Consider the following 27,606-nt stretch of genomic DNA (forward strand, 5'->3'; position numbering starts at 1 on the left):
AGTCACTCCTGACATGAATTTTTTTTACAGAGATATAGATATTTTTAGTAGTACTGACATAGATATTCTTATAAGCATATAAATATTATTGTTGTTGTTATAGATATGATATTGCTATTATTATTACAGAGGTATAGATATTTTATTATTATAGGTATATAGGTACAGATATATAGATATTATTGACAGACAGATATTATTATAGACCTACAAATATTATTATAGGCATCAAGATATTATTATTACAGACATCCAGATATTATTATAGACATGTAGATATTATTATTATAGACATATAGATATATTATAGACATATAGATATTATTATAATAGACCTATAGATATTATTATTTTATTTTTTTCGTGTCAGGAGCGACTTGAGAAACTGCAAGTCGCTTCTGGTGTGAGAGAATTGGCCATCTGCAAGGACGTTGCCCAGGGGACGCCTGGATGATTTGATTTTTTTTAAATCATCCTTGTGGGAGGCTTCTCTCATGTCCCTGCTTGGGGAGCTGGAGCTGACAGAGGGAGCTCATCCACCTCTCCCCGGATTTGAACCTGCGACCTGACGGTTTTCAGTCCTGCCGGGCACAGGGGTTTAACCCACTACGCCACCGGGGGCTCTGATATTTTATTATAGGCATATAGGTATAGATATATAGATATTGACAGACAGATTATTATAGATATATAGATATTATTATTACAGACATAGATATTATTATTAAAGACTGATAGATATTATTACTATAAAGGTAAAGGTAAAGGTTGTCCCCTGACATTAAGTCCAGTCATGTCTGACTCTGGGGTGTGGTGCTCATCTCCATTTCTAAGCCGAAGAGCCAGTGTTGTCCGTAGACACCTCCAAGATCATGTGGCCGGCATGACTATATTACTATAGATATATTATTACTATAGATATATAGATATTATTATTGTAGATATTGTAGCCCAGGGTTGCTATAAAGTAAAAAATGGATGGCCATCTGTCGGGAGTTCTTTGATTGTGCCTTCCTGGACAGCGTTTCCTGTTTTTGTCCTTTCTTTGAGTACTGGACTTCGTTTGCCAGAATTCCTTCCCATAACTCAATATGGGTGAGTTTTCTTGGAGCCGAAGTGTGTAGAGATGTGTGTGTATATATACAGATACACACACACACACAGAGAATCCCTCTTGTGCGAGTTCTCAGGCAACCATGAAGGAAAGGAAAGAGAGGAGAAGGGGTGGATCTGGAGGAGAGTGCTCTCTCTCTCTCTCTCTTTCAATCCATCCTTCCTTCCTTTCTTTCTCCCCTCCCACTCCTTTTTAAAATGCCCAAGCAACAATGCAGTGGGAGAAAAGGAAAGAAGGAAGGAAGGAAGGAAGGAAGGAAGGAAGGAAGGAAGGAAGCAGGCCCGTAGCCAGGATTTCGTTTTGGGGGGGGGGCTAAAAAAATTTCAGGGAGGGGTTCGGGGGGGGGCTGAGTTTCGGGGGGGGGGCTGAGTCTGAGTGAAAGAGGGTCTAGCCTAGCAAACCTTTTGTATCATTACCCGAATACCCCCATGTATATGGGATATATTGAGTATGGTGATCAGATCATGATATGAATAAACATAACAGTTTAAATAATGCACCAATAAGGCCTTTTCGCGAACCACCATGAGAATTTCGGGGGGGGCTGAAGCCCCCCGAGGCCCCCCCCCCCCCCCGGCTACATGCCTGGAAGGAAGGAAGGAAGGAAGGAAGGAAGGAAGGAAGGAAGGAAGGAGCGCGGGCGGGCAGGCAAGCAGGCAGCACCTCCAGGAGGAAGAGCAGACTGGCTCTAGGTGAGAGGAGGAGGAGGATGCCGCCTCTCTTTCTCTCTCAGCTGGCAAGAAGGAGGTGAAATGCTTTGGACCAGAAGTGTTTGGGAGAGGAGAGGCAGGGGCTTGCAAAAAGGATCTATGGGCTACCTTTCCCTCCCTCTCTCAAGCGGTTCTCTCTCTCAGCTGTTGGTTTTTTCCCCCTCGTGCAGGAGGGGGGCGGGACGAGGAGGGTGTCGATTTAACACATGCAGTTCTTGTGAGTTTTTTCGGGCTATATGGCCATGTTCTAGAGGCATTTCTCCTGACGTTTCGCCTGCATCTATGGCAGGCTTCCTCAGAGGTCTGCTGGAGCTGGGAAAAAAGGGGTTTATATATCTGTGGACTGACCAGGGTGAGACAAAAGGCTTTTGTAAGTTGGGCTAGGTGTGAATCTTTTCAACTGACCACCTTGATTAGCATACAATGGGCTGACTGTGCCTGGAGCAAACTCTTAATGAAAGGTGCTTAGATGTCCCTGCCTGTTTTTCTCTCTGCTGTTTTAATTTTCTCTCTGCTGTTCAGGAGAAATGCCTCTAGAACATGGCCATATAGCCCGAAAAAACTCACAAGAACTGAGTGATTCCGGCCATGAAAGCCTTCGACAATAGATTTAACACATGCTCTGTATAGTCATTTAGCTTCGTGGCGGATTAAGTTCTTTCCGGTTAATTTTCTTTTGTTGTTTTTTTTTAGTGAAGGACATAGATTGCTTTGGTAGGTGTCTTGCGTTCAAATTTGGTGTCAGTTCGTCCAGTGGTTTTTGAGTTCTGTGAATCCCACAAACGAACATTACATTTTTATTTATATAGATTCTTAGTAGTAACATTGTTATTGTTGCCTATTATTTTAGTGTCCTTACGTATTATCATCATCATTTATTATGATTACTTTATATTATTTGTATTAGTATTGATATTATATTATAATATTCTTAGCAGCAGTATTATTCTTACACATTGTATTTTAGTATTATTATTATTATCGCCATTAATAATAATAATAATAACACTTTATTTGTACCCCGCTACCATCTCCCCAAGGGACTCGGTGCGGCTTACATGAGGCCGAGCCCAAATACAAGCAATACAAGCAATAATAACAACAATACAAACAATTAAAATAAAAACATGGACCATAAAAATGCAACAATTAACAATAAAACAACACACAATTAAAACTGTGGATAGGCCAAATGAAAAGTTAAAATTGGAAGTAATGCCGGGGCTTGGGCGAAAAGGTGAAAACATACAAGCAGACCTAAAATGTAAAGTGCTTTGAAGGACAAAGTGCTATGGGAACATTATTCTGGGAAGCACACTGGAACAACCACGTCCTCAAACTCATCCTAAAGCAGTGGTTCTCAACCTTCCTAATGCCGCGACCTTAGTACAGGTCCTCATGTTGTGGTGACCCCCAACCATCACGTTATTTTCGTTGCTACTTCATAACTGTCATTTTGCTACAGTTATGAATCGTAATGTAAATATCTGATATGCAGGATGTATATTCAGTCACTGTACCAAATTTGGCACACATACCCAATATGTTCAAATTTGAATAGTGGTAGGGTTGGCGGTGATTGATTTTGTCATTTGGTAATGCTGGAGTTGCTGGGATTTATAGTTCACCTAAAATCAGAGAGCCTTCTGAACTCCACCAATGATGGAATTGAATCAAACTTGGCACACAGAATTCCCATGACCAAGAGAAAACACTGGGAAGGTCTGGTGGACGTTGTCCTTGAGTTTTTGGAGTTGTATTTCACCTACATCCAGAGAACTATGGACTCAAGCAATGATGGATCTGGATCAAACTTGGCACAAATACTCAATATGCCCAAATGTGAACACTGCTAAAGTTGGGAGAAAATAGACCTTGCCATTTGGGAGTTGTAATTGTTGGGATTTATAGTTCGCCCACAATGAACCCCAATGATAGAATTGGGCCAAACTTTCCACACAGAACCCCCATGACCAACAGAAAATACTATATTTTCTGATGGTCTTTGGCGACCCCTCTGGCACCCCCTCGCGACCCCCCCAGGGGTCCCGACCCCCAGGTTGAGAAACACTGTCCTAAAGACTGCCAGTGTTGGGGTCTGTCTGATGTCCTTAGGGAGTAAGTTCCAGAGTCGAGGGGCCACCACCGAAAAGGCCCTCTCTCCCGTCCCCACCAATCGTGCCTGCGATGCAGGTGGGATCGAGAGCAGGGCCTCTCCAGATGATCGAAGAGATCGTGTGGGTTCGTATACAGAGATGCAGTCACGTAGGTAGGCGGGTCCCAAACCGTTCAGGGCTTTGTAGGTAAGAACCTGCACCTTGAATTGGGACCGGAAAATAAATGGCACTATTATTTATAATAATAAAAGATACATCGCTGCTTTGATTTTCCTTGTGGATACGAAAAGTGAGGTACTATTATTATTATTATTATTATTATTATTAACAACAACAATAATAATAATAACAATACAACACGTCAAACTACTCTGGAACTTCCGAATTCAGACAGACAGAGTTTTGGAGCACAATACTCCTGACCTCACAATCGTGTCAAAAAACAAAGTATGGATTATCGATGTTGCAATCCCAGGCGACAGCAGGATTGAAGAGAAACAACTGGAAAAGCTGACACAATATGAGGATTTAAAGATCAAACTCCAAAGACTCTAGCACAAGCCAGTCAAGAGGGTCACAGTGGGGATGGGCACACTGGGTGCAGTGCCTAAAGACCTTGGCCTGCACTTAAACACAATCGGCACTGACAAAATTGCAATCTGCCAACTGCAAAAGGCCACCATACTGAGATCTGCACACATTATTCGCCAATACATCACACAGTCCTAGACACTTGGGACGTGTCCGACGTGTGATCCAATACAACAGCCAGCAGAGTGATCTTGTTTGCTGTGTGTACTAATCTTGTGGTGTATCTAATAATAATAATAATAATAATAATAATAATAATAATAATAATGCATTCCAATACTAATAATAGATACATAGCCACTTTGAGTCTCCTTGTGGAGAGAATAAGCGGGGTAATAATAATAATAATAATAATAATAATAATAATAATACATTCTAATATTAATAATAGATACATCACTGTTTTGAGTCTCTTGTGGAGAGAAAAAGCGGGACAGAAATACTACTACTACTACTAATAATAATAATAATAATAGTATTAATAAACAAGGCTTCTGGGGGGGATGCTTTAGCTGGGAACCCTGCATTTGACAACAGGGGTTGGTCTAGATGACCTTAGGGCCCCTTCCTATTTATTTATTCTTCCCCTCAAGTGGGAGACAAGCCACCGATGATCCTGAAGTGGCGCATCCTCTCGGCCACCAATGACTTGGACCGGGTTTCGGCCGTGGCCTTGCCAAAGCTGCCCATCTCCTTGACCAGCACCGACCTCAAAGTGGCCAACGACACCAAGTTCTACCCCGGATTGGGTGAGGAAGCCTTTTAAGAAACCTAGAGTAAAATCCATGATTGTGCCTGTTTCCAGGTTTGAGAGCCTGCTTTCTGCCCTGCTTTAGGCCTGGCGCTGGCCTTCCACGATGGGAGTGTCCAGATCGTCCACCGCCTCTCCCTTCAGGCCATGGCTGTCTTTTATGGCACCAGCCCGGCCCGGTCGCTGGACGAACCGCCGGCCATCAAGAGGCAGCGCCCAGCCGGGCCCTCGGTCCACTTCAAGGCCATGCAGATGTCCTGGACCTCACTCGCTTTGGTTGGTGTGGATAGCCATGGCAAGGTGAGCTCCAGTGCTCAGTGGCATTTTGGGTCTTGAAAGGGGCACCCAGAGGCCATCTAGTCCAATCCCCCGGCTCAAGAATCCTATCTATTGTCCTCCCTAGCTGGGTCTTTGTGACATTTTTGGCCTCTTTTTTGTTTCCAATGAAGCTAGGGGTAATGTAAGAGCATCCCAGATTTGGAAGGGGCATCCAGGGACCATCTAGTCTATCCTTGGCTCAAGTATCCTCTCCCTAGCCAAAACTTAGTGGCATTTTTGCCCTTGGGAGGGGCACCTAGAGGCGATCTACTCCAACTACAACTCACCTTCCAACTCTAGGCTGGTCTTGATGTTCTCTGAGCTCTCCTTCCAACTCTAGGCTGAACTAGATGTCCTCTTGGCTCCCCTCTCAAGGCTGGACTAGATGGCCTCTGGGCTCCCCTCCCAACTCTAGACTGGACTAGATGGCCTCTGGGTTCCCCTTCCAACTCTAGGCTGGACTAGATGGCCTCTGGAATGGACTGGATGACCTCTGGGTGCCCCTTCCAACTCTAGGATGGACGAGATGGCCTCTGGAATAGACTAGAAGTCCTCTGGGCTCCTATTCCAACTCTATGCTGGACTAGATGGCCTCTGGGTGCCTCTTCCAACTCTAGGCTGGACTAGATGGTCTCTGGAAAGAACTAGATGTCCTCTGGGCTCCCCTTCCAACTCTAGGCTGGACTAGATGGCTTCTGGAATAGACTAGATGTCCTCTGGGCTCCCCATCCAACTCTAGGCTGGACTAGATGGCTTCTGGAATAGACTAGATGTCCTCTGGGCTCCCCTTCCAACTCTAGGCTGGACTAGATGGCCTCTGGAATAGACTACATGTCCTCTGGGCTCCCAACTCTAGGCTAGACTAGATGTCCTCTGGGTGCCCCTTCCAACTCTAGGCTGGACTAGATGGCTTCTAAAATCGACTGTATGTCCTCTGGGTGCCCCTTCCAACTCTAGGTTGGACTAGATGGCCTCTGGAATGGACTAGATGTCCTCTGGGTGCCCCTTCCAACTCTAGGATGGACTAGATGGCCTCTGGAATAGACTAGATGTCCTCTGGGCTCCCATTCCAACTCTATGCTGGAGTAGATGGCCTCTGGGTGCCTCTTCCAACTCTAGGCTGAACTAGATGGTCTCTGGAATGGACTAGATGTCCTCTGGGCTCCCCTTCCAACTCTAGGCTGGACTAGATGACTTCTGAAATCAACTATATGTCCTCTGAGTGCCCCTTCCAACTCTAGGCTGGACTAGATGTCCTCTGGGTGCCCCTTCCAACTCTAGGCTGGACTAGATGGCCTCTGGAATAGACTAGATGGCCTCTGGGCGCCCCTTCCAACTCTAGGCTGGACTAGATGTCCTCTGGGTGCCCCTTCCAACTCTGGGCTGTACTAGATGGTATCTGGAATGGACTAGATGTCCTCTGGGCTCCCCTTCCAACTAGGCTGGTCTCCAGTCCTTAACTCTTTGGCTCAACCTGTCTGTCGCCTTCTAGCTGAGCATGCTTCGGATCTCTCCCTCCATGGGCCACATCCTGGACATGAACATCACCCTCCGCCACCTCCTCTTCCTCCTGGAGTATTGCATGGTGACCGGTTACGACTGGTGGGACATCCTCCTCCATGTCCAGCCCGGGATGGTGCAGAACCTGGTGGAAAAGCTCCATGAGGAATACATGCGCCAGAATGCTGCCCTCCAGCAGGTGACGGGGGGGGGGGGGTCTCTTGCCGAGGGTCAGGGCTCACCCTCCACTCTCCTTCGAATGCCCCAAATAGAGCTTTGCAAACTCTAAGAGTTCATTTTGAAGGCTGGAGTTTCCGTTTCGCATGGTTTTAAGCATAAGTGCATGCTTCCTTGTGGGAATGGGGTATTTGGGAGCCAGGAGTCACCCTCCACTCTGCTTTGCACTCACAAGCGTTCCCTCTTGTCCAGGTCCTGTCCACCCGCATCATCGCCATGAAAGCCTCACTATGCAAGCTCTCCCCGGGGACTGTAGCCCGGGTGTGCGACTATCACGCCAAGCTCTTCCTGATCGCCATCAGCTGCACTCTCAAGTCGCTCCTCCGCCCGCCCATCCTCAACACGCCGGACAAAGGCCCCGGCGACCGGCTGACGGAGATCTGCGCCAAAATCACTGATGTTGGTACGTCCTCTTTCCCCAATTCCTCGGGCATAGTATAGAAATTGGAAGGGACCCCTAAAGGTCATCTAGACTATCTATTTGGAAGCTCATCTAGTCTGGTGTGGAGTTGGAAGAGGCATCCAGAGGCATCTAGTCCATAGCTTCTTAGTGCATCTTGTGGCAGGAAGTTCCACAGGGCATAGAAGTCGGAAGAGACCCCTAAAGGTCATCTAGACTATAGAAGTCAGAAGGGACCCCTAAAGGTCATTTAGACTATCTATTTGGAAGGCCATCCAGTCTAGCGTAGAGCTGGAAGGGAGTCTGTGTGCCAAGTGTGGCCTGTCATTCGTGCAGGTCGCAGTGGTCTCTGGGAAGGTGCTGCAAACCCCATCATCATAGCCTAGCATAAAGCCAGACGGGGCACTCGGAGGCCATCTAGTCCATAGGTTCTTAGTGCATCTTGTGGCAGCTGCTTCCACAGGGTATAGAAGTCAGAAGGGATCCCTGAAGGTCATCTAGACTGTCCGTTAGTCCAACAAGTCTAGTATGGAACAGGAAGGGGCACCCAGAGGCCATCTTCTTAGTGCATTGTGTGGCAGGCAGTTCCGCAGGTTATAGAAGTCGGAAGGGACCCCTAAAGGGCACCTAGACTACCTATTTGGCACCCAGAGGACATCTAATCCATAGCTTCTTAGTGCATCATGTGGCAGGAAGTTCTGCAGGGTATAGAAGTCAGAAGAGATCCTAAAAGGTCATCTAGACTATCTATTTGTAAGGCCATCTAGTCTAACGTAGAGCTTCTTAGTGCATCTTGTGGCAGGAAGTTCCACAGGGTGGAGACCCCTAAAGGTCATCTAGACTATCTATTTGGAAGCCCATCTAGTCTGGCGTGGAGTTGGAAAGGCACTCAGAAGCCATCTAGTCCATAGCTTCTTAGTGCATCTTGTGGCAGGAAGTTCCACAGGGTATAGAAGTCAGAAGGGACCCCTAAAGGTCATCTAGACTATCTATTTGTAAGGCCATCTAGTCTAGCATGGAACAGGAAGGGACAACCAAAGGCCATCTAGTCCATAGCTTCTTACTGCATCAAGTTCCACAGGGTATAGAAGTTGGAAGGGACCCTAAAGGTCATCTAGACTATTTAGCTAAAAAGGCCATCTAGCCTAGCATGGAACTGGAAGGGGCACCCAAATACATTATTGACCACAGCTTGTTAAATTATATCTTAGTGCATCTTGTGGCAGGAAGTTCTGCAATGTGTAGAAGTCAGAAGGGACCCCTAAAGATCATCTGTACTGTCCGTTACGCCATCAAGTCTGGGGTAGAGCTGGAAGGGGCACCCAGAGGCCATCCAGTCCATAGCTTCTTAAACTATGGCTTAGTGTGTCTTGTGGCAGGAAGTTCTGCAGGGCATTGAAGTTGGAAGGGACCCCTAAAGGTCATCTAGACTACCGAAATCCTATCCATCACCAAAGGCCTCCAGGCCCAATGCAGGCCGGGGTGCTCTGCGTCCACTTCTTCACCCTTCCTTTGTTTCTTCTTCTAAAGATATTGACAAAGTGATGATCAACCTGAAGACGGAGGAGTTTGTCCTCGAAATGACCACCCTGCAGTCCCTCCAGCAGCTGATCCAGTGGGTTGGGGACTTTGTCCTCTACCTCCTCGCCAGTCTTCCAAATCTGGTGAGATCAAAGCGCATTAATTCCACAATGTAGATATGTGTTGTACCCGATTCTCCCGGCATCTTGTGGCAGGAGGTTCCAAGGTGTATAGAAGTCGGATGGGATCCCTAAAGGTCATCTAGACTATTGTATTTCCAAGGCCATCTAGTCTGGCATAGAGCTGGCAGGGTTATCTAGAAACCATCTAGCCCATATCTTCTTAAATTAGGGCTTAGGAGATTCCACAGAGTATAGGCATTGGAAGGGATCCCTAAAGGTCATCTAGACTATCTAGTTTGAAGGCCATCAAGTCTAGTATAAAGCTGGACGGGGCATCTAGAGGCCATTCAGTCTATAGCCTCTTAAACTACAGCTTAGGAGATTCCACAGAGTATAGAAGTTGGAAGGGATCCCTAAAGGTCATCTATATCGTATTTGCAAGGCCATCAAGTCTAGCAGAAAGCGGCATCTAGAGACCATCTAGTCTATAGCTTCTTAAACTAGAGCTTAGGAGGTTCCATGGAGTATAAATGATGGAAGGGATCCCTAAAGGTAATCTAGACTATCATATTTGGAAGGCCCTCAAGTCTATAGCTTCTTAAACTGGAGATTAGGAGGTTCCACAAGGTATAAATGTCGGAAGGGATCCCTAAAGGTCATCTAAACCAACCAGTTGGAAGGCCATCAAGTCTAGCATAAAGCTGGAAGGGGCATCTAGAGGCCATTTAGTCTCTAGCTTCTTAAACTAGGGCTTAGGAGGTTCCACAGAGTATAAACGGCGGAAGGAATCCCTAAAGGTCATGTAGACTATCTAGTTGGAAGGCCAGCAAGTCTAGCATAAAGCTGGAAGGGGCACCCAGAGGCCATTTAGTCTACAGCTTCTTAAGTTAGAGGTTCCACAGAGTATAAATGTTGGAAGGGATACCTAAAGACCATCTAGACTATCTAATTGGAAGGCCATCAAGTCTAGTATAAAGCTGGACGGGTCATCTAGAGGCCATCCAGTCTATAGCTTCATAAAGTACGGCTTAGGAGATTCCACAGAGTATAGAAGTTGGAAGGGATCCCTAAAGGTCATCTATATCGTATTTGCAAGGCCATCAAGTCTAGCAGAAAGGGGCATCTAGAGGCCATCTAGTCTATAGCTTCTTAAACTAGAGCTTAGGAGGTTCCACGGAGTATAAATGATGGAAGGGATCCCTAAAGATCATCTAGGCTATCGTATTTGGAAGGCCTTCAAGTCTATAGCTTCGTAAACCTAGAGATTAGTAGGTTCCACGGAGTATAAATGTTGGAAGGGATCCCTAAAGGTCATGTAGACTATCTAGTTGGAAGGCCATCAAGTCTAGCATAAAGCTGGAAGGGGCACCCAGAGGCCATTTAGTCTATAGCTTCTTAAACTAGAGGTTCCATAGAGTATAAATGTTGGAAGGGATCCCTAAAGATCATCTAGACTATCGTATTTGGAAGGCCCTCAAGTCTATAGCTTCGTAAACCTAGAGATTAGTAGGTTCCACGGAGTATAAATGTCGGAAGGGATCCCTAAAGGTCATGTAGACTATCTAGTTGGAAGGCCATCAAGTCTAGCATAAAGCTGGAAGGGGAATCTAGAGGCCATTTAGTCTATAGCTTCTTAAACTAGGACTTAGGAGATTCTACAGAGTATAAACGTTGGAATGGATCCCTAAAGGTCATGTAGACTATCTAGTTGGAAGGCCATCAAGTCTAGCATAAAGCTGGAAGGGGAATCTAGAGGCCATTTAATCTATAGCTTCTTAAACTAGGGCTTAGGAGGTTCTACAGAGTATAAATGCTGGAAAAGATACCTAAAGGTCATCTAGACTATCTAGTTGGATGGCCATTTATTTCCCATAGGGTTCGGGACCGGTCCGCCCGGGCCACAGCTTCCTGCGAGACGGAGCCTCGCTGGGCATGCTGCGTGAGCTGATGGTTATGATCCGCATCTGGGGCCTCCTGAAGCCCAGCTGCCTCCCCATTTACACCGCCACCTCCGACACCCAGGACAGCATGTCCCTCCTCTTCCGCCTCCTCACCAAGCTGTGGCTATGCTGTGAGTTTCCAAGTCTTCGTATATTATTATTGTTGTCGTTATGTTTATGTTTATTTATACCCCACAACCTCTTCTTGCCTTGCCCGCAGGCCGCGACGAGAGCCACCCGAGCGAGGCAGATGAGGGCCTGATTGACGAGTGCTGCCTCCTGCCCAGCCAGCTACTGATCCCCAACATCGACTGGCTCCCCGTCAACGACGCCATCATCAGCAAACTCCAGAACAAGCAGCCCCTCCGGCTCCAGTTTGGGAAGCCCCCGGGGCCCCTGGGACAGACACCCCCCTTCTCCATAGAAGCGGCCCCCAGGTGCTTTGCCTTTCCCTGTTGTGGGGTATAAAAGGGATCCCTAAAGGTCATCTTGAACATCCATTTGGAAGGCCATCGAATCTGGCGTAGAGCTGGAAGGGGCACCCAGAGGCTATCTTGTCCGTAACTACTTACACTGTGACTTAGTGTGTCTAATGGAAGTTCTGCAGGGTATAGAAGTCAGTAGGGATCCCTAAAGGTCATCTTGACCATTCATTTGGAAGGCCATCAAGTCACCGGAGTTGGAAGGGGTACCCAGAGGCCATCTAATTTAAGCTATGGACTGGATGGCCTCTAGGTGCCCCTCTCAGTCCATCATTTAAGAAGATACAGACTAGATGGCCTCTGGGTGCCCCTTCCAGTCCATAATTTAAGAAGATACAGACTAGATGGCCTCTGGGTGCCCCTTCCAGTTCATCATGTAAGAAGCTATGGACTGGATGGCCTCTGGGTGCCCCTCCCAGTCCATAATTTAAGAAGATACAGACTAGATGACCTCTGGGTGCCCCTTCCAGTCCATAATTTAAGAAGATACAGACTAGATGGCCTCTGGGTGCCCCTTCCAGTCCATAATTTAAGAAGATACAGACTAGATGGCCTCTGGGTGCCCCTTCCAGTTCATCATGTAAGAAGCTACGCACTAGATGGCCTCTGTGTGCCACTTCCAGTCCATAATTTAAGAAGATACGAACTAGATGGCCTTTGGGTAACCCTCCCAGTTCATCCTGTAAGAAGCTACGGACTAGATGGCCTCTGGGTGCCCCTCCCAGTCCATAATTTAAGAAGATACAGACTGGATGGCCTCTGGGTGCCCCTCCCAGTCCATAATTTAAGAAGATACAGACTAGATGGCTGCTGGGTGCCCATTCCAGTTCATAATGTAAGAAGCTACAGACTAGATGGCCTCTGGGTGCCCCTCCCAGTCCATCATTTAAGAAAATACAGACTAGATGGCTGCTGGGTGCCCATTCCAGTTCATAATGTAAGAAGCTACAGACTAGATGGCCTCTGGGTGCCCCTCCCAGTCCATAATTTAAGAAGATACAGACTAGATGGCCGCTGGGTGCCCATTCCAGTTCATAATGTAAGAAGCTACAGACTAGATGGCCTCTGGGTGCCCCTCCCAGTCCATAATTTAAGAAGATATGGACCAGTGCATCTTGTGGCAGGAAGTTCCACGGGGTATGGAGTTGGAAGGGATCCCTATAGGTCATCTAGACTATCATATTTAGAAAGCCATCTAGTCTAGCGTAGAACAAGAAGGAGCACCCAGAGGCCATATAGCCCATAACTTCTTAGTGCATCATGTAGCAAGAAGTTCTGCAGGGTATAGAATCAGAAGGGACCCATAAAGGTCATCTAGACTATCCATTTGAAACGCCATCAAATCTGGCATCAAACTGGAAGGAACACCCAGAGGCCATCTAATCTGTAGTTTCTTAAACTATGACTTAGATCATTTTTAGCAGGAAGTCTGCAGGATATAAAATCGAAAGGGACCCCTAAAGGTCATCTAGACTATCTAGTTAGAAGGCCATGTAGTCTGGCATAGATCTGGAAGGGCTACCTAGATGCATCCTTGACCATAGCTTCTTACATTATGAAATGGAAGGGGCACCCAGAGGTCATCTAGTCTATAGCTTCTTAGCACATCTTGTGTCAAGAAGTTCCACAGGGTATAGAAGTTAGATGTGACCCCCTAAAGGTCATATAGACTGTATTTGGAAGGCTATGGAGTCCAGCATGGAGTTGGAAGAGGGCATCTAGTCCATAGCTTCTTAAACTACGACTAAGTGCATCTTGTGGCAAGAAATTCTGCAGGATGTAGAAGTCAGAAGGGACTCCTAAAGGTCATCTAGACTTTCTATTGGGAAGGCCATCTGGTCTCTTCCCTTTTTCAGTTTTCAGTCACTTATTCAATGTCTCCTTGGTCTCTAGGGTCCCTGGGCAGCCCAAGATTGACCACCTCCGGCGGCTCCACCTCGGGGCCCATCCCACTGAAGAATGCAAATCCTGCACCAGGTAAGGATGGTTTAATGCTACCGTGTGCCTTCCATAGCCCTATTTCTCCAAGAACATGCGAATGCTACAATTACCATACTACTATACTACTATATACAAAATACTATTATAATTATAATATAATATAATATAAATAATAATACTAATAATATAAGGTAATAATAATATGCAATAACAATACTACTGATAATAATAATAATAATAATAATAATAATATTGTAATACAATATAAATAAATAATACTAGTAGTATAAAGTAATAATACTAATAATATAAAGTAATAATAATTACAATAAACAATAATAACATGAATCACTGGGTTGTTGTAGGTTTTTTTGGGCTGTATGGCCATGGTCTAGAGGCATTCTCTCCTGACCTTTCGCCTGCATCTATGGCAAACATCCTCAGAGGTAGTGAGGTCTATTGGAACTAGGAAAATGGGTTTATATATTTGTGGAATGACCAGGGTGGGGCAAAGAACTCTTGTCTGTTGGAGCTAGGTATGAATGTTTCAATTGGCCACCTTGATTAGCATTTGATGGCCTGACAGTGCCTAGATATATAAACCACAGATATATAAACCCCTTTTCCTAGTTCCAACAGACCTCACTACCTCTGAAGATGCTTGCCATAGATGCAGGCGAAATGTCAGGAGAGAATGCCTCTAGACCATGGCCATACAGCCCGAAAAAACCTACAACAACCCAATAACAATACTACTGCTAATAATAATATTATAGGTAAAGGTAGTCCCCTGACATTAAGTCCAGTCATGTCTGACTCTGGGGTGTGGTGCTCATCTCTATTTCTAAGCCAAAGAGCCAGCGTTGTCCGTAGACACCTCCAAGGTCATGTGGCCGGCATGACTGCATGGAGCGCCCTTACCTTCCCGCCGGAGCGGTACCTATTGATCTACTCACATTTGCATGTTTTCGAACTGCTAGGTTGGCAGAAGCTAGGGCTGACAGCGGAAGCTCACGCCGCTCCCCGGAATCGAACCTGTGACCTTTCGATCAACAAGCTCAGCAGCTCAGTGCTTTAACCCACTGCACCACTGGGGGCTCCAATAATATTATACTACAATACAAATAAATAATACTAATAGTATAAAGTAATAATAAATAAACTAATAATACGAATAATAATATAAAATAATATGAATAACAATACTGCTAATAATAATATTATAAATAATAACACTAAAAATAGAAAATAATAATATTATAATATAAATAATACTAATAATATAAAGTCACAATGATAATGATAATAATAATAAATCATAATAGTAATAATAACCACCCTTTTTTTGCACCGCAGGTGCGGTTGCGTCACCATGCTGCGTTCGCCCAACAAGACCACGGCGGTCAAGCAATGGGAGCAGCGGTGGATCAAGAATTGCCTCTGCGGCGGGTTATGGAAGCAGATGCCCTTCGGTTGCTAGAAAACCCCAGACGTTTAGAGCATAAAACAAGGACTTCGTAAGCCAAACTGATCAATTGACACTTCCACGAGCCAATGGGAGGCTCCGACCCTGCACTATTATTCTGCTTCCAGTGAGACATTTGGTGTTGGCCTTCAATCCTTAAACCCTGCAAAGTGATCAGCACTGAGCTGCTAGTTTTCTACTTGCATGGCGCTGATTCTTTCTTCTTGTTGTTTACAAAAGTTTTGCAAATAAAACACACAGCGGAAGCGCTTCACTGCAGAATCATGCTTTTAATGACTATTTTGATATGAATATCAAGCCAATACAAAGTGTGTGGTATAGTATGGGGTATGGTATGTATGAGTTAAGCCTGCTTATTTCAATACTGGAACCAGAAACGACATTGATGCAGCATCAGCTATGGCTGCAGGCGAACTGGAAGTCTGCTGTGTTTGGATAGCAATAAAAAAGTTGCCTCATGAGACTCTGCAATAAGGATGGCTTAGTTGGGAGATGCCATGGTGCTATTGATCCAGGGCAAGTACGGAGCGATGCGCGTGTAAATGCCCGGCTTCCTCCAGTTGCCGCAGACGCGGGATCCGGCTGTCACGACCCCTTCGGCCACGCCGTGGCACACGAGGGGCCCTCCTGAGTCGCCCTGCAACACAGGAGCAAAAAGTTGGGAAAGGGCCCCCCAAAGGCCATCCAGTCCAGCCCCATTTTGGAAAGACCCCATTCCAAACCCTCCCACTTCATTTCGAAACATTACATATGATTCACTATTAAATGTTCACCTTAACATTCAAAACACGTGAAGAGGAAAATAACATTTAACCGTTTATCTTACTCAGAAGTACAACACATTGAGGGACATATGAACCCATGATATCTGTCGTTTTTTTCAATTTTCAATTAAACATTCGATTTTCTGTATATATATGTGTGTGTGTGTTACTTGATTTTGAATCGGATATCGAAAATGAAAAAGGCTGTGTTCTTATTTTATTCGACTCGGATCCAAAATACAAAATGGAAAAACGGGTTGCTGGGGCAAATGGGGTTTACGAGACCTGGTTTTTCAATGGAAAAACAAAACAATGATACATGGGTACATGATTTTGATCACCTGGTAAAATATAAAATATTGGCCTCCTGTAAACATGGACCGCAATTGGTCTGAGGCAGTGGAAATTGCCTCAGGGGACGAGAGATAGGGCCTTCTCGGTGGTGGCTCCTCGGCTGTGGAACACCCTTCCCGTGGACATCAGACTGGCTCCCTCCCTGTTGATGTTCCGCAGGAAATTAAAGACTTGGTTGTTCAAGAAGGCGTTCGAACAAGAAGTGCAATGATTGGTAATGACTATAGGAATGGAACAAGGGAAAAGGATACTGGATTGTGGTTTGGACGATGAGACGACGCGGAATGGCTTTTGTAGTAATGATGATGTGTTTTGATGATGATGTTTTTGTTATTGCTGGATTGTGGATCATTTTATATTGTGTCTTGAATTTTGAACCTTGTTCTTTCTATGTTGTACACCGCTGTGAGTCGCCCCCGGGCTGAGAACAGGGGTATATAAGCAAAGTAAATAAATAAATAAATAAATTTGAACAGAGGCCACAGTTGGCCCACATGACCAATGGAAATGTGAACTCAGGCTGCAATTGACCCGAGGCTGTGGAAATGTGAACATGGGCCACAATTGGCCCACATGGTTGATGGAAATGGTTGATGGAAATGCGAACACAGGACGCAATTGGCCTGGGGCTGTGGAAATGCAAACATGGGATGCAATTGGCTCACGTGGTTGATGGAAATGCGAGCGTGGACTACAATTGGCCCAGGGCAGTGAGGATATGAACATGGGCCATAATTGGCCCACGTGACTGATGGAAATGTGACCGTGGGCTGCATTTGGCTGGGGGGGGTGTGTGGATATGTGCAATTGGCCAGGGGAAAATGTGATCATGGGTCACAATTGGCCTGGGGCTGAAAAAATGTGAACATGGGCCACAATTGACCCGCCACAACTGGCCCAGGGCACTGGAGATGTGAAGATGGGCCACAATTAGGCTACATCTCCGATGGCAATGTGAACATGGGCCTTGATTGGCCTGGGGTAGTGGAATTGTGAACATGGGCCACAACTGACCTGCGTGACCGTTGGAAATGTGAGCATGGGCTGTATTTGGCTGGGCCGGTGGGCGTGTGAACATGGGCCAAAACTGACCCACGTGGCCAAAGGAAATATGAACATGGAGTGGAATGGGCTGGGGTGGGAGAAGATGTGAACATGGGCCACAATTGGAACGCATGACCAATGGAAACACAAACATGGACCGCAATTGGCCTGGGGCGGTGGAGGTGTGAACATGGGCCACAATTGGCCCACATTTTTGTTGTTGTTGAGAAACTGCAAGTTGCTTCTGGTATGAGAGAACTGGCTGTCTGCAAGGACGTTGCCCAGGGGATGCCCAGATGTTTTTGATGTTTTACCATCCTTGTCGGAGGCTTCCCTCATCTCCCCACATGAGGAGCTGGAGCCGATAGAGGGAGCTCATCTGCGTTCTCCCTGGATTTGAACCTGTGACCTGTCTGTCTTCCGTCCTGACAGCACAGGAGTTTAACCCACTGCGCCACTGGGGGCTCCAATTGGCCCACATGACTATGGAAATGTGAACATGGGCAGCAACTTGCCTGGGGCATTGGAAATGTGGGCACAGACCGCAATTGGTCCATGTGGCCGATGAAAATGTGAACATGGGCTGCAATTGGCCTGAGCTGTGGCTGTGAACACGGGCCACAATTGGTCCACATGGCCAATTGATATGTGGGCATGGGCCACCATTAGCCCACATGGCCAATTAAGATGAAAACGTGGGCCGCAATTGGCCTGGAGTGATGGAGATGCAAGCATGTGCAACAGTTGGCCCCAGGCATGCCTGTTCTAGATACTACCATCCTATTGATGCAGACTAGAATCGCATTGGCCTTTTTCACTGCCGCATCACACTCTTGGCTCGTGTTCCGCTTGTGATCTGTTAAGACTCCTAGATATCTATAGATCTATGTTGAATATACAACAGTTTGGTTTGGGTATTCCCTCCAGGCAGAAGAGGAGCCGTTGGGAAGAGGGTGATGAAGCCATGGTCACCATCTCTGTTTGGTTCCCGCATGCTTCCCTACCTTGCAGGTATCCCTGCGCACGCTCTTGATCTCGGTGCACATCATGTTCTGGGTGATCTCCCCGTCGTGGAAGCGCCGCTCGTTGCACTCAGACCGGCTCATAATGGGCAATTCAGCCGACTGCAGCACATCTGGCCGCTGGCGGGTGTTCTTGGTGTAGCCCCATCCAGCCGCTAGGCAAAAGGTCCCAGCCGGCAGCTCCTGGTCCTCATTTTGCAGCGCCAAGGTCTTCACATCGGGGCCCAGGACGGCTGGCTCGGCCAGCTGGCACAAGGGAAAAGAGGAGAATGAATGCCAACATGTGTATATATACTAAACTTCCCCAGCAAAAGATGGGGGGCTGAGGCTTTCTAGGGAAATGAGTGTTTTGAATCTGGATTCCCACCTGAATTAGAAGGAGGTCATCCTCGTTGGTTTCCACGCTGCTCCCGGGGTGGGCGACCAGGCGGCGGACACAGTACAGCCTTTTGTTGGGTTCGGGGGCTGTGAGCGAATGGGCCCCTAAAAGCACCTGGAAGGTCCCGTTGTTTCTGCAGCCAGAAAGGAAAAAGGGCTCTCATTGAGGATTTGGTCACATACCTGTTCCCAGGTGGACATGCTCGCCTATTGTGTCCTGCCTCCAGCTGAAAGGATGATTGCTATTTGTATTCCAGGCACATTGCTGCTCGCTTCTAGGGTGGGTTTTGGACTGGACGCAGGCCAGGATGCAGTTTAGTAGCCCATGTCAAATCTTTCTATAGCTCTATATATCTATGTCGAAGTGTGCCCAGTTGCCTGTCTCTTTGTCCCACGAAAAGCTATGGCTAGGTGAAGTGGCCCTCTGCAATTTTTGGTCGTGTCGGGAGCGACTTGAGAAACTGCAAGTGGCTTCTGGTGTGAGAGAATTGGCCATCTGCAAGGAGGTTGCCCAGGGGACGCCCGGATGATTGGATGTTTTTATCATCCTTGTGGGAGGCTTCTCTCATGTCCCCGCATAAAGAGCTGGAGCTGATAGAGGGAGCTCATCCGCCTCTCCCCGGATTTGAACCTGTGACCTGTCGGTCTTCAGTCCTGCTGGCACAGGGGTTTAACCCACTGCGCCACCGGGGGCTCCGCCCTCTGCAATGCCACCAGGAAAGAAAGGTGACCTGTGTATGAAAAGGAAGGAAGGAAGGAAGATGGAAGGAAGGAAGGAAGGAAGGAAGGAAGGAAGGAAGGAAGGAAGGAAGGAAAAAGGAGCCACTAAGAGAGCCATGTGTTGCAAAGCGGGCTCTCTCAGAGTTGGGGAAGGAAGAATGGATTAAGCAAAGAGAAAAAGAAGGGAAAGAAGAAAGGAAGGAGAGGAAGGAAGAAGTGAGAAAGAAAGAAAGAAAGAAAGAAAGAAAGAAAGAAGAGGGATGAAAGATGGAAGATAAAGAAAGGGGGAAACGTATGAGGGGAGGGAAAGGAAAGAAAGGAAGAGAAAAAGAAAGGAGAGAAGGACAAGAGGGAGAAAGAGGGAGGGAGAAAGGGAGACGAAAGACATGAAGAAGGAAGGAAGGAAGGAGGAAAGACAGGGTAGGAAGAGAAGGAAGGAAGGAAGGAAGGAAGGAAGGAAGGAAGGAAGGAAGGAAAAAAAGAAAAGGAGAAGGGTGGGAAAGAGAAAGAGAGAATGACAGGGAGGGAGGGAAAACACAGGGTAGGAAGAGTGGGAAGGATAGAAGAAAGAGAGGGGGAGAAAAAAGAAAAAAGCAAGAAAGAAAAGAAGGAAGAAGAAAGAAAAGGAGAAGGAAGGGAGGGAGAAAGAGAGAAGAAAGACATGAAAAAAGGAAGGAGAAAGGAAAGAAAGAAGGAAGGAAGAAAAGAAGGATGAAAAGAAAGATGGAAAGAAAGAAAGAAAGAAAGAAAGAAAGAAAGAAAGAAAGAAAGAAAGAAAGGAGCCACTAAGAGAGCCATGTGTTGCAAAGTGGGCTTTCTCAGAGCCAGGAAAGGGAGAATAGGAAAAAAGAAAGAGAAAGAGAAAGGAAAGAAGAAAGGAAGGAGAGGAAGGAGGGAGAAAGAAAGAAAGAAAGAAAGAGAGGGGGAGGAAAGAAGGAAGAAAACGAAAGGGGAAAAGGTATGAGGGGAGGGAAAGGAAAGGAAAGTAAGGAAGAGAAAAAGAAGAGAGAGAAGAAGGACAAGAGGGAGAAAGAGGGAGGGAGGGAAGGGAAGGGAAGGAGGAAGGAAAAAGAAAAAAAGGAGAAGGGAGGGAGACAGAGAGAAGAAAGACATGAAAAAGGAAGGAAGGAGAAAGAAAGAATTTATTTATTTCTTTGCTACATTGATATACTGTCCCTCTCAACCCGCAGGCGACTCGGAGCAGTTTATAGTCGGTACCAAGACCATAAAATACAATTACAATACAATTAAAAAACATAAAGATAATAAGAAAGAAAGAAGAGGGATGAAAGAAGGAAGATAAAGAAAGGGGAAAGGTATGAGGGGAGGGAAAGGAAAGGAAGGAAGAGAAAAAGAAAGGAGAGAAGGACAAGAGGGAGAAAGAGGGAGGGAGAAAGAGAGACGAAAGACATGAAGAAGGAAGGGAGGGAGGGAGGAAGGAAGGAAGGAGAAAAGAGGGTAGGAAGAGAAGGAAGGAAGGAAGGAAGAAAGGAAAAAGAAAGAAAAGGAGAAGGGTGGGAAGGAGAAAGAGAGAATGACAGGGAGGAAGGGAAAACACAGGGTAGGAAGAGTGGGAAGGATAAAAGAAAGAGAGGGGGGAGAAAAAAGAAAAAAGCAAGAAAGAAAAGGAAGAAGGAAGAAAAGGAAGGAGAAAGAGAGAAGAAAGACATGAAAAAAGGAAGGAAGGAAGGAAAGAAAGAAGCAAGGAAGAAAAGCATGATGAAAAGAAGGATGGAAAGAAAGAAAGAAAGAAAGAAAGAAAGAAAGGAAGGAAGGAAGGAAGGAAGGAAGGAAGGAAGGAAGGAAGGAAGGAGCCACTAAGAGAGCCATGTGTTGCAAAGTGGGCTCTCTCAGAGCCAGGAAAGGGAGAATAGAAAAAAAGAAAGAGAAAAAGAAAGGAAAGAAGAAAGGAAGGAGTGGAAATAGGGAGAAAGAAAGAAAGAAAGAAAGAAAGAAAGAAAGAAAGAAAGAAAGAAAGAAAGGGGGAGGAAAGGAAGGAAGGAGAAAGGAAGAAAGAGAAAGGGGAAAAGGTATGAGGGGAGGGAAAGGAAAGGAAAGGAAAGTAAGGAAGAGAAAAAGAAGAGAGAGAAGAAGGACAAGAGGGAGAAAGAGGGAGGGAGGGAAGGGAAGGGAGGAAGGAAGGAAAAAGAAAAAAGGAGAACGGAGGGAGAAAGAGAGAAGAAAGACATGAAAAAGGAAGGAAGGAAGGAAGGAAGGAAGGAAGGAAGGAAGGAAGGAAGGAAGGAAGGAGAAAGAAAGAATTTATTTATTTCTTTGCTACATTGATATACTGTCCCTCTCAAACCGCAGGCAACTCGGAGCGGTTTATGGTCGGTACCAAGACCATAAAATACAATTACAATACAATTAAAAACATTAAGATAATAAGAAAGAAAGAAAGAAAGGGAAGGGAAGGGAAGGGAAGGGAAGGGAAGGGAAGGGAAGGGAAGGGAAGGGAAGGGAAGGGAAGGGAAGGGAAGGGAAGGGAAGGGAAGGGAAGGGAAGGGAAGGGAAGGGAAGGGAAGGGAAGGGAAGGGAAGGGAAGGGAAGGGAAGGGAAGGGAAGGGAAGGGAAGGGAAGGGAAGGGAAGGGAAGGGAAGGGAAGGGAAGGGAAGGGAAGGGAAGGGAAGGGGAAAGGAAAAGGAAAGGAAAAGAAAAGAAAAGAAAAGAAAAAAAAAAGAAAAGAAAAGAAAAGAAAGAAAGAAAGAAAGGAAGGAAGAAAGAAAGGGAAGGGAAAGGAAAGGAAAAGAAAAGAAAAAAATGAAAAGAAAAGAAAGAAAAGAAAGAAAGAAAGAAAGGAAGGAAGGAAGGAAGGAAGGAAGGAAGGAAGGAAGGAAGAAAGGGAAGGGAAAGGAAAGGAAAGGAAAGGAGAAGAAAAGAAAAAAATGAAAAGAAAAGAAAGAAAAGAAAGGAAGGAAGGAAGGAAGGAAGAAAGGGAAGGGAAAGGAAAGGAAAAGAAAAGAAAAGAAAAAAAATGAAAAGAAAAGAAAGAAAGAAAGAAAGAAAAGAAAGAAAAGAAAAGAAAATAGGAGGGAGGGCAAGGGAATAAAAAAACATAATTAATGATGGAAAGAAGAGAAAGAAAAAGGGGGGAAAGTACAGAGAAGGAAGAGTAAGCAGGGAGTCAGCGGCCGCACTGCTTTCCAGATGCCACCAAGTATAAACACTAGCTGGACTATAATAGATTGGAATTGCCAACAAGCAGGGCAACCATGACACTGGTCTTTGGTGGCAGTTGCCATTTCTAGCCACAGTGATGGGTTTGGACTACACTTCCCATTGTTTGGGAATTATAGTTTTCCAGATGTGGCCAAACGGGCACACTCACGTGTCTTCCAAGCAGTGGGCGGCGCTCAGCACCCATTCCTGGGCGATGAGGAACCCTCCGCAGATGTGCTTGCCACCTTCTTGCAGGGAGGCCATGTAGGGCATGGTGTGCGGGGTGGCATCCCGTCCCCCCAAGATGCGGCCCCGGGGCCGGCCTGTGAGAGAGAGGCCGAGAGAGAGGTCAACCAAAACCATCATTTGGATGGCCATTGGAAAGAGTCCTCCAAATATCCCAAAACTCCTTGAAGTCATTCGCCGTGTTCCAAAAGAGAGAAAACAGTGCATTATCATTATTTTTATTATAATTATGATTAACAATAATGATAATAGACATTTGATGGATGTCAAGAGACTCACCATAAGCGCAAATGGCACTGCAGAATAAAATGATCCCGATGGCCGAAAGCATCCTTACAGGTCCCGACGTCAACATGATGAATACCACCGAATTGAGAGATATTTCTTATATATGTTCGGGAAGTTCCTGGTTTGAGATCAGAGCTCCACCGAAAGGAGAACATTTCCGGCTCCAAAAACAAACACATCATGGCCCTTTCGCAGCTGTTTCTTTTTGGCACCGACACCGGAAAGCATTGCTTCCTCTTCTGGAATTGAGATAAGTGGGGATTGTTTCGCTGGGTGAACTCTCACCATCCTTTCAGAAAGAGATGCATTCTGTCGCATTGCCACCTTCCGAGCCCTCCCGATGGATAGCCACTCAGTCTGGCTTCATTCTATTATGCAAGAAGACACCATCCAAACCCTCCCAACAGATGGACACCCAGTCCGGCTTCATTCTACTATGCAGGAGGACATGATTCAATCCCTCCTGACAGATGGCTACCCAGTCCAACTTCATTCTACTATGCAGGGAGACACCATCCAAATCCCTCCTGGCAGATAGTCATCCTGTCCCGCTTCATTCTACTATTCAGGAAATCCCTCCTGACAGATGGCCATCCTTTCCAGCTTCATTCTACTATGCAGGGAGACACCATCCAATCACTCCTGACTGATGGTCATCCAGTCCACCTTCATTCTACGAAGAGAGAAGGCACCTTCCAAATCCTCTCTAGAAGCGGCCATCCTGTCCAGCTTCATTCTACTATTCAGGAAGACACCATCCAATCCCTCCTGGTAGATGGTCATCCAGTCCACCTTCATTCTACGAGGAGAGAAGGCACCTTCCAAATCCTCTCTAGAGGCGGCCATCCTGTCCAGCTTCATTCTACTATTCAGGAAGACACCATCCAATCCCTCCTGACAGATGGCCATCCTTTCCAGCTTCATTCTACTATGTAGGGAGACACCATCCAATCACTCCTGACTGATGGTCATCCAGTCCACCTTCATTCTACGAAGAGAGAAGGCACCTTCCAAATCCTCTCTAGAGGCGGCCATCCTGTCCAGCTTCATTCTACTATTCAGGAAGACACCATCCAATCCCTCCTGGTAGATGGTCATCCAGTCCACCTTCATTCTACGAGGAGAGAAGGCACCTTCCAAATCCTCTCTAGAGGCGGCCATCCTGTCCAGCTTCATTCTACTATTCAGGAAGACACCATCCAATCCCTCCTGACAGATGGCCATCCTTTCCAGCTTCATTCTACTATGTAGGGAGACACCATCCAATCACTCCTGACTGATGGTCATCCAGTCCACCTTCATTCTACGAAGAGAGAAGGCACCTTCCAAATCCTCTCTAGAGGCGGCCATCTTGTCCAGCTTCATTCTACTATTCAGGAAGACACCATCCAATCACTCCTGACTGATAGTCATCCAGTCCATCTTCATTCTACTATGAGAGAAGGCACCATCCAAAGCATCTCTAGAGATGGCCATCCTGTCCAGCTTCATTCTACTATTCAGGAAGACACCATCCAATCACTCCTGACTGATAGTCATCCAGTCCACCTTCATTCTACTATGAGAGAAGGCACCATCCAAAGCATCTCTAGAGATGGCCATCCTGTCCAGCTTCATTCTACTATTCAGGAAGACGCCATCCAATCCCTCCTGGTAGATAGTCATCCAGTCCACCTTCATTCTACGAAGAGAGAAGGCACCATCCAAAGCATCTCTAGAGATGGCCATCCTGTCCAGCTTCATTCTACTATTCAGGAAGACGCCATCCAATCCCTCCTGGTAGATGGTCATCCAGTCCACCTTCATTCTACGAAGAGAGAAGGCACCTTCCAAATCCTCTCTAGAGATGGCCATCCTGTCCAGCTTCATTCTACTATTCAGGAAGACACCATCCAATCCCTCCTGGTAGATGGTCATCCAGTCCACCTTCATTCTACGAAGAGAGAAGGCACCATCCAAAGCATCTCTAGAGATGGCCATCCTGTCCAGCTTCATTCTACTATTCAGGAAGACACCATCCAATCACTCCTGACTGATAGTCATCCAGTCCATCTTCATTCTACTATGAGAGAAGGCACCATCCAAAGCATCTCTAGAGATGGCCATCCTGTCCAGCTTCATTCTACTATTCAGGAAGACACCATCCAATCACTCCTGACTGATAGTCATCCAGTCCATCTTCATTCTACTATGAGAGAAGGCACCATCCAAAGCATCTCTAGAGATGGCCATCCTGTCCAGCTTCATTCTACTATTCAGGAAGACACCATCCAATCCCTCCTGGTAGATGGTCATCCAGTCCACCGTCATTCTACGAAGAGAGAAGGCACCTTCCAAATCCTCTCTTGAGGCAGCCATCCTGTCCAGCTTCATTCTACTATTCAGGAAGACACCATCCAATCCCTCCTGGTAGATGGTCATCCAGTCCACCGTCATTCTACGAAGAGAGAAGGCACCATCCAAAGCATCTCTAGAGATGGCCATCCTGTCCAGCTTCATTCTACTATTCAGGAAGACGCCATCCAATCCCTCCTGGTAGATGGTCATCCAGTCCACCTTCATTCTACGAAGAGAGAAGGCACCTTCCAAATCCTCTCTAGAGGCGGCCATCCTGTCCAGCTTCATTCTACTATTCAGGAAGACACCATCCAATCACTCCTGACTGATAGTCATCCAGTCCATCTTCATTCTACTATGAGAGAAGGCACCATCCAAAGCATCTCTAGAGATGGCCATCCTGTCCAGCTTCATTCTACTATGTAGGGAGACGCCATCCAATCCCTCCTGGTAGATGGTCATCCAGTCCACCTTCATTCTACGAAGAGAGAAGGCACCTTCCAAATCCTCTCTAGAGGCGGCCATCCTGTCCAGCTTCATTCTACTATTCAGGAAGACACCATCCAATCCCTCCTGGTAGATGGTCATCCAGTCCACCTTCATTCTACGAAGAGAGAAGGCACCATCCAAAGCATCTCTAGAGATGGCCATCCTGTCCAGCTTCATTCTACTATTCAGGAAGACACCATCCAATCACTCCTGACTGATAGTCATCCAGTCCATCTTCATTCTACTATGAGAGAAGGCACCATCCAAAGCATCTCTAGAGATGGCCATCCTGTCCAGCTTCATTCTACTATTCAGGAAGACACCATCCAATCACTCCTGACTGATAGTCATCCAGTCCACCTTCATTCTACGAAGAGAGAAGGCACCTTCCAAATCCTCTCTAGAGGCGGCCATCCTGTCCAGCTTCATTCTACTATTCAGGAAGACACCATCCAATCACTCCTGACTGATAGTCATCCAGTCCATCTTCATTCTACTATGAGAGAAGGCACCATCCAAAGCATCTCTAGAGATGGCCATCCTGTCCAGCTTCATTCTACTATGTAGGGAGACACCATCCAATCCCTCCTGGTAGATGGTCATCCAGTCCACCTTCATTCTACGAAGAGAGAAGGCACCTTCCAAATCCTCTCTAGAGATGGCCATCCTGTCCAGCTTCATTCTACTATTCAGGAAGACACCATCCAATCCCTCCTGGTAGATGGTCATCCAGTCCACCTTCATTCTACGATGAGAGAAGGCACCTTGCAAATCCTCTCTAGAGGCGGTCATCCTGACCAGCTTCATTCTACTATTCAGGAAGACACCATCCAATCCCTCCTGGTAGATGTCATCCAGTCCAGCTTCATTCTACTACGCAGGAAGACACCATCCAATCTCTCATAGCAGATGGTTGTTTGTTTGTTTTTTTTGTCGTGTCAGGAGCGACTGGAGAAACTGCAAGTCGTTTCTGGTGTGAGAGAATTGGCCGTCTGCAAGGACGTTGCCCAGGGAATGCCTGGATGATTTGATGTTTTGATCATCTTTGGGAGGCTTCTCTCATGTCCCCGCATGAGGAGCTGGAGCTGATAGAGGGAACTCATCCGCCTCTCCCCGGATTCGAACCTGCGACCTGTCGGTCTTCAGTCCTGCCAGCACAGGGGTTTAACCCACTGCGCCACCGGGGGCTCCTTATAGCAGATCATCATCCAGTCCAGCTTAATTCTAGTATACAGGAAGACACCATCCATTCCCTCCTGACAGATGGCCATCCAGTCCAGCTTCATTCTGCTATGCAGGGAGACACCATCCAATCTCCCCTGACAGATGGCCATCCAGTCCAGCTTCATTCTGCTATGCAGGAAGACACCATCCAACCCCTCCTGACAAATGTCCATCCAGTCCAGCTTCATTCTACTATGCAGGGAGACACCATCCAATGCCTCCCGGCAGATGGTCATCCAGTCCAGCTTCATTCTAGTATGCAGGAAGACACCATCTGAGCCCCCCCGACAGATGGCCATCCAGTCCAGCTTCATTCTACTATGCAGGAAGATACCATCCAACCCATCCTGA

The 27,606-nt window shown here is 46.4% G+C and overlaps 2 protein-coding genes across 3 annotated transcripts in view; one reads left to right on the plus strand and one right to left on the minus strand.

The window, feature by feature from the left end:
- Window positions 1-15,491, plus strand: part of MED16 (mediator complex subunit 16) — a 27,707-nt gene extending 12,216 nt beyond the window's left edge. For both annotated transcript variants that reach the window (XM_067473499.1, XM_060784917.2), the window contains 9 exons: window positions 5,126-5,281; window positions 5,369-5,583; window positions 7,094-7,300; window positions 7,531-7,741; window positions 9,269-9,402; window positions 11,257-11,452; window positions 11,542-11,758; window positions 13,697-13,780; window positions 15,101-15,491. In XM_067473499.1, the coding sequence (XP_067329600.1) occupies window positions 5,126-5,281; window positions 5,369-5,583; window positions 7,094-7,300; window positions 7,531-7,741; window positions 9,269-9,402; window positions 11,257-11,452; window positions 11,542-11,758; window positions 13,697-13,780; window positions 15,101-15,224 (1,544 nt within the window). In that variant the 3' untranslated portion in view covers window positions 15,225-15,491. The remainder of the gene's footprint in view (window positions 1-5,125; window positions 5,282-5,368; window positions 5,584-7,093; window positions 7,301-7,530; window positions 7,742-9,268; window positions 9,403-11,256; window positions 11,453-11,541; window positions 11,759-13,696; window positions 13,781-15,100) is intronic.
- CFD (complement factor D) lies at window positions 15,480-23,325 on the minus strand. The gene is made up of 5 exons (XM_060784918.2): window positions 23,197-23,325; window positions 22,841-22,994; window positions 18,782-18,926; window positions 18,397-18,660; window positions 15,480-15,867 (listed from the first exon to the last, which is right to left on the minus strand). Exons 1-5 carry the CDS (start codon window positions 23,270-23,272, stop codon window positions 15,712-15,714), a joined length of 795 nt encoding a protein of 264 aa, XP_060640901.2. The 5' UTR covers window positions 23,273-23,325; the 3' UTR covers window positions 15,480-15,711.
- Window positions 23,326-27,606: the final 4,281 nt, after the last annotated feature.

The sequence above is a fragment of the Anolis sagrei genome, chromosome X (assembly GCF_037176765.1).
Source record: "Anolis sagrei isolate rAnoSag1 chromosome X, rAnoSag1.mat, whole genome shotgun sequence".
Lineage (NCBI taxonomy): Eukaryota > Metazoa > Chordata > Lepidosauria > Squamata > Dactyloidae > Anolis > Anolis sagrei.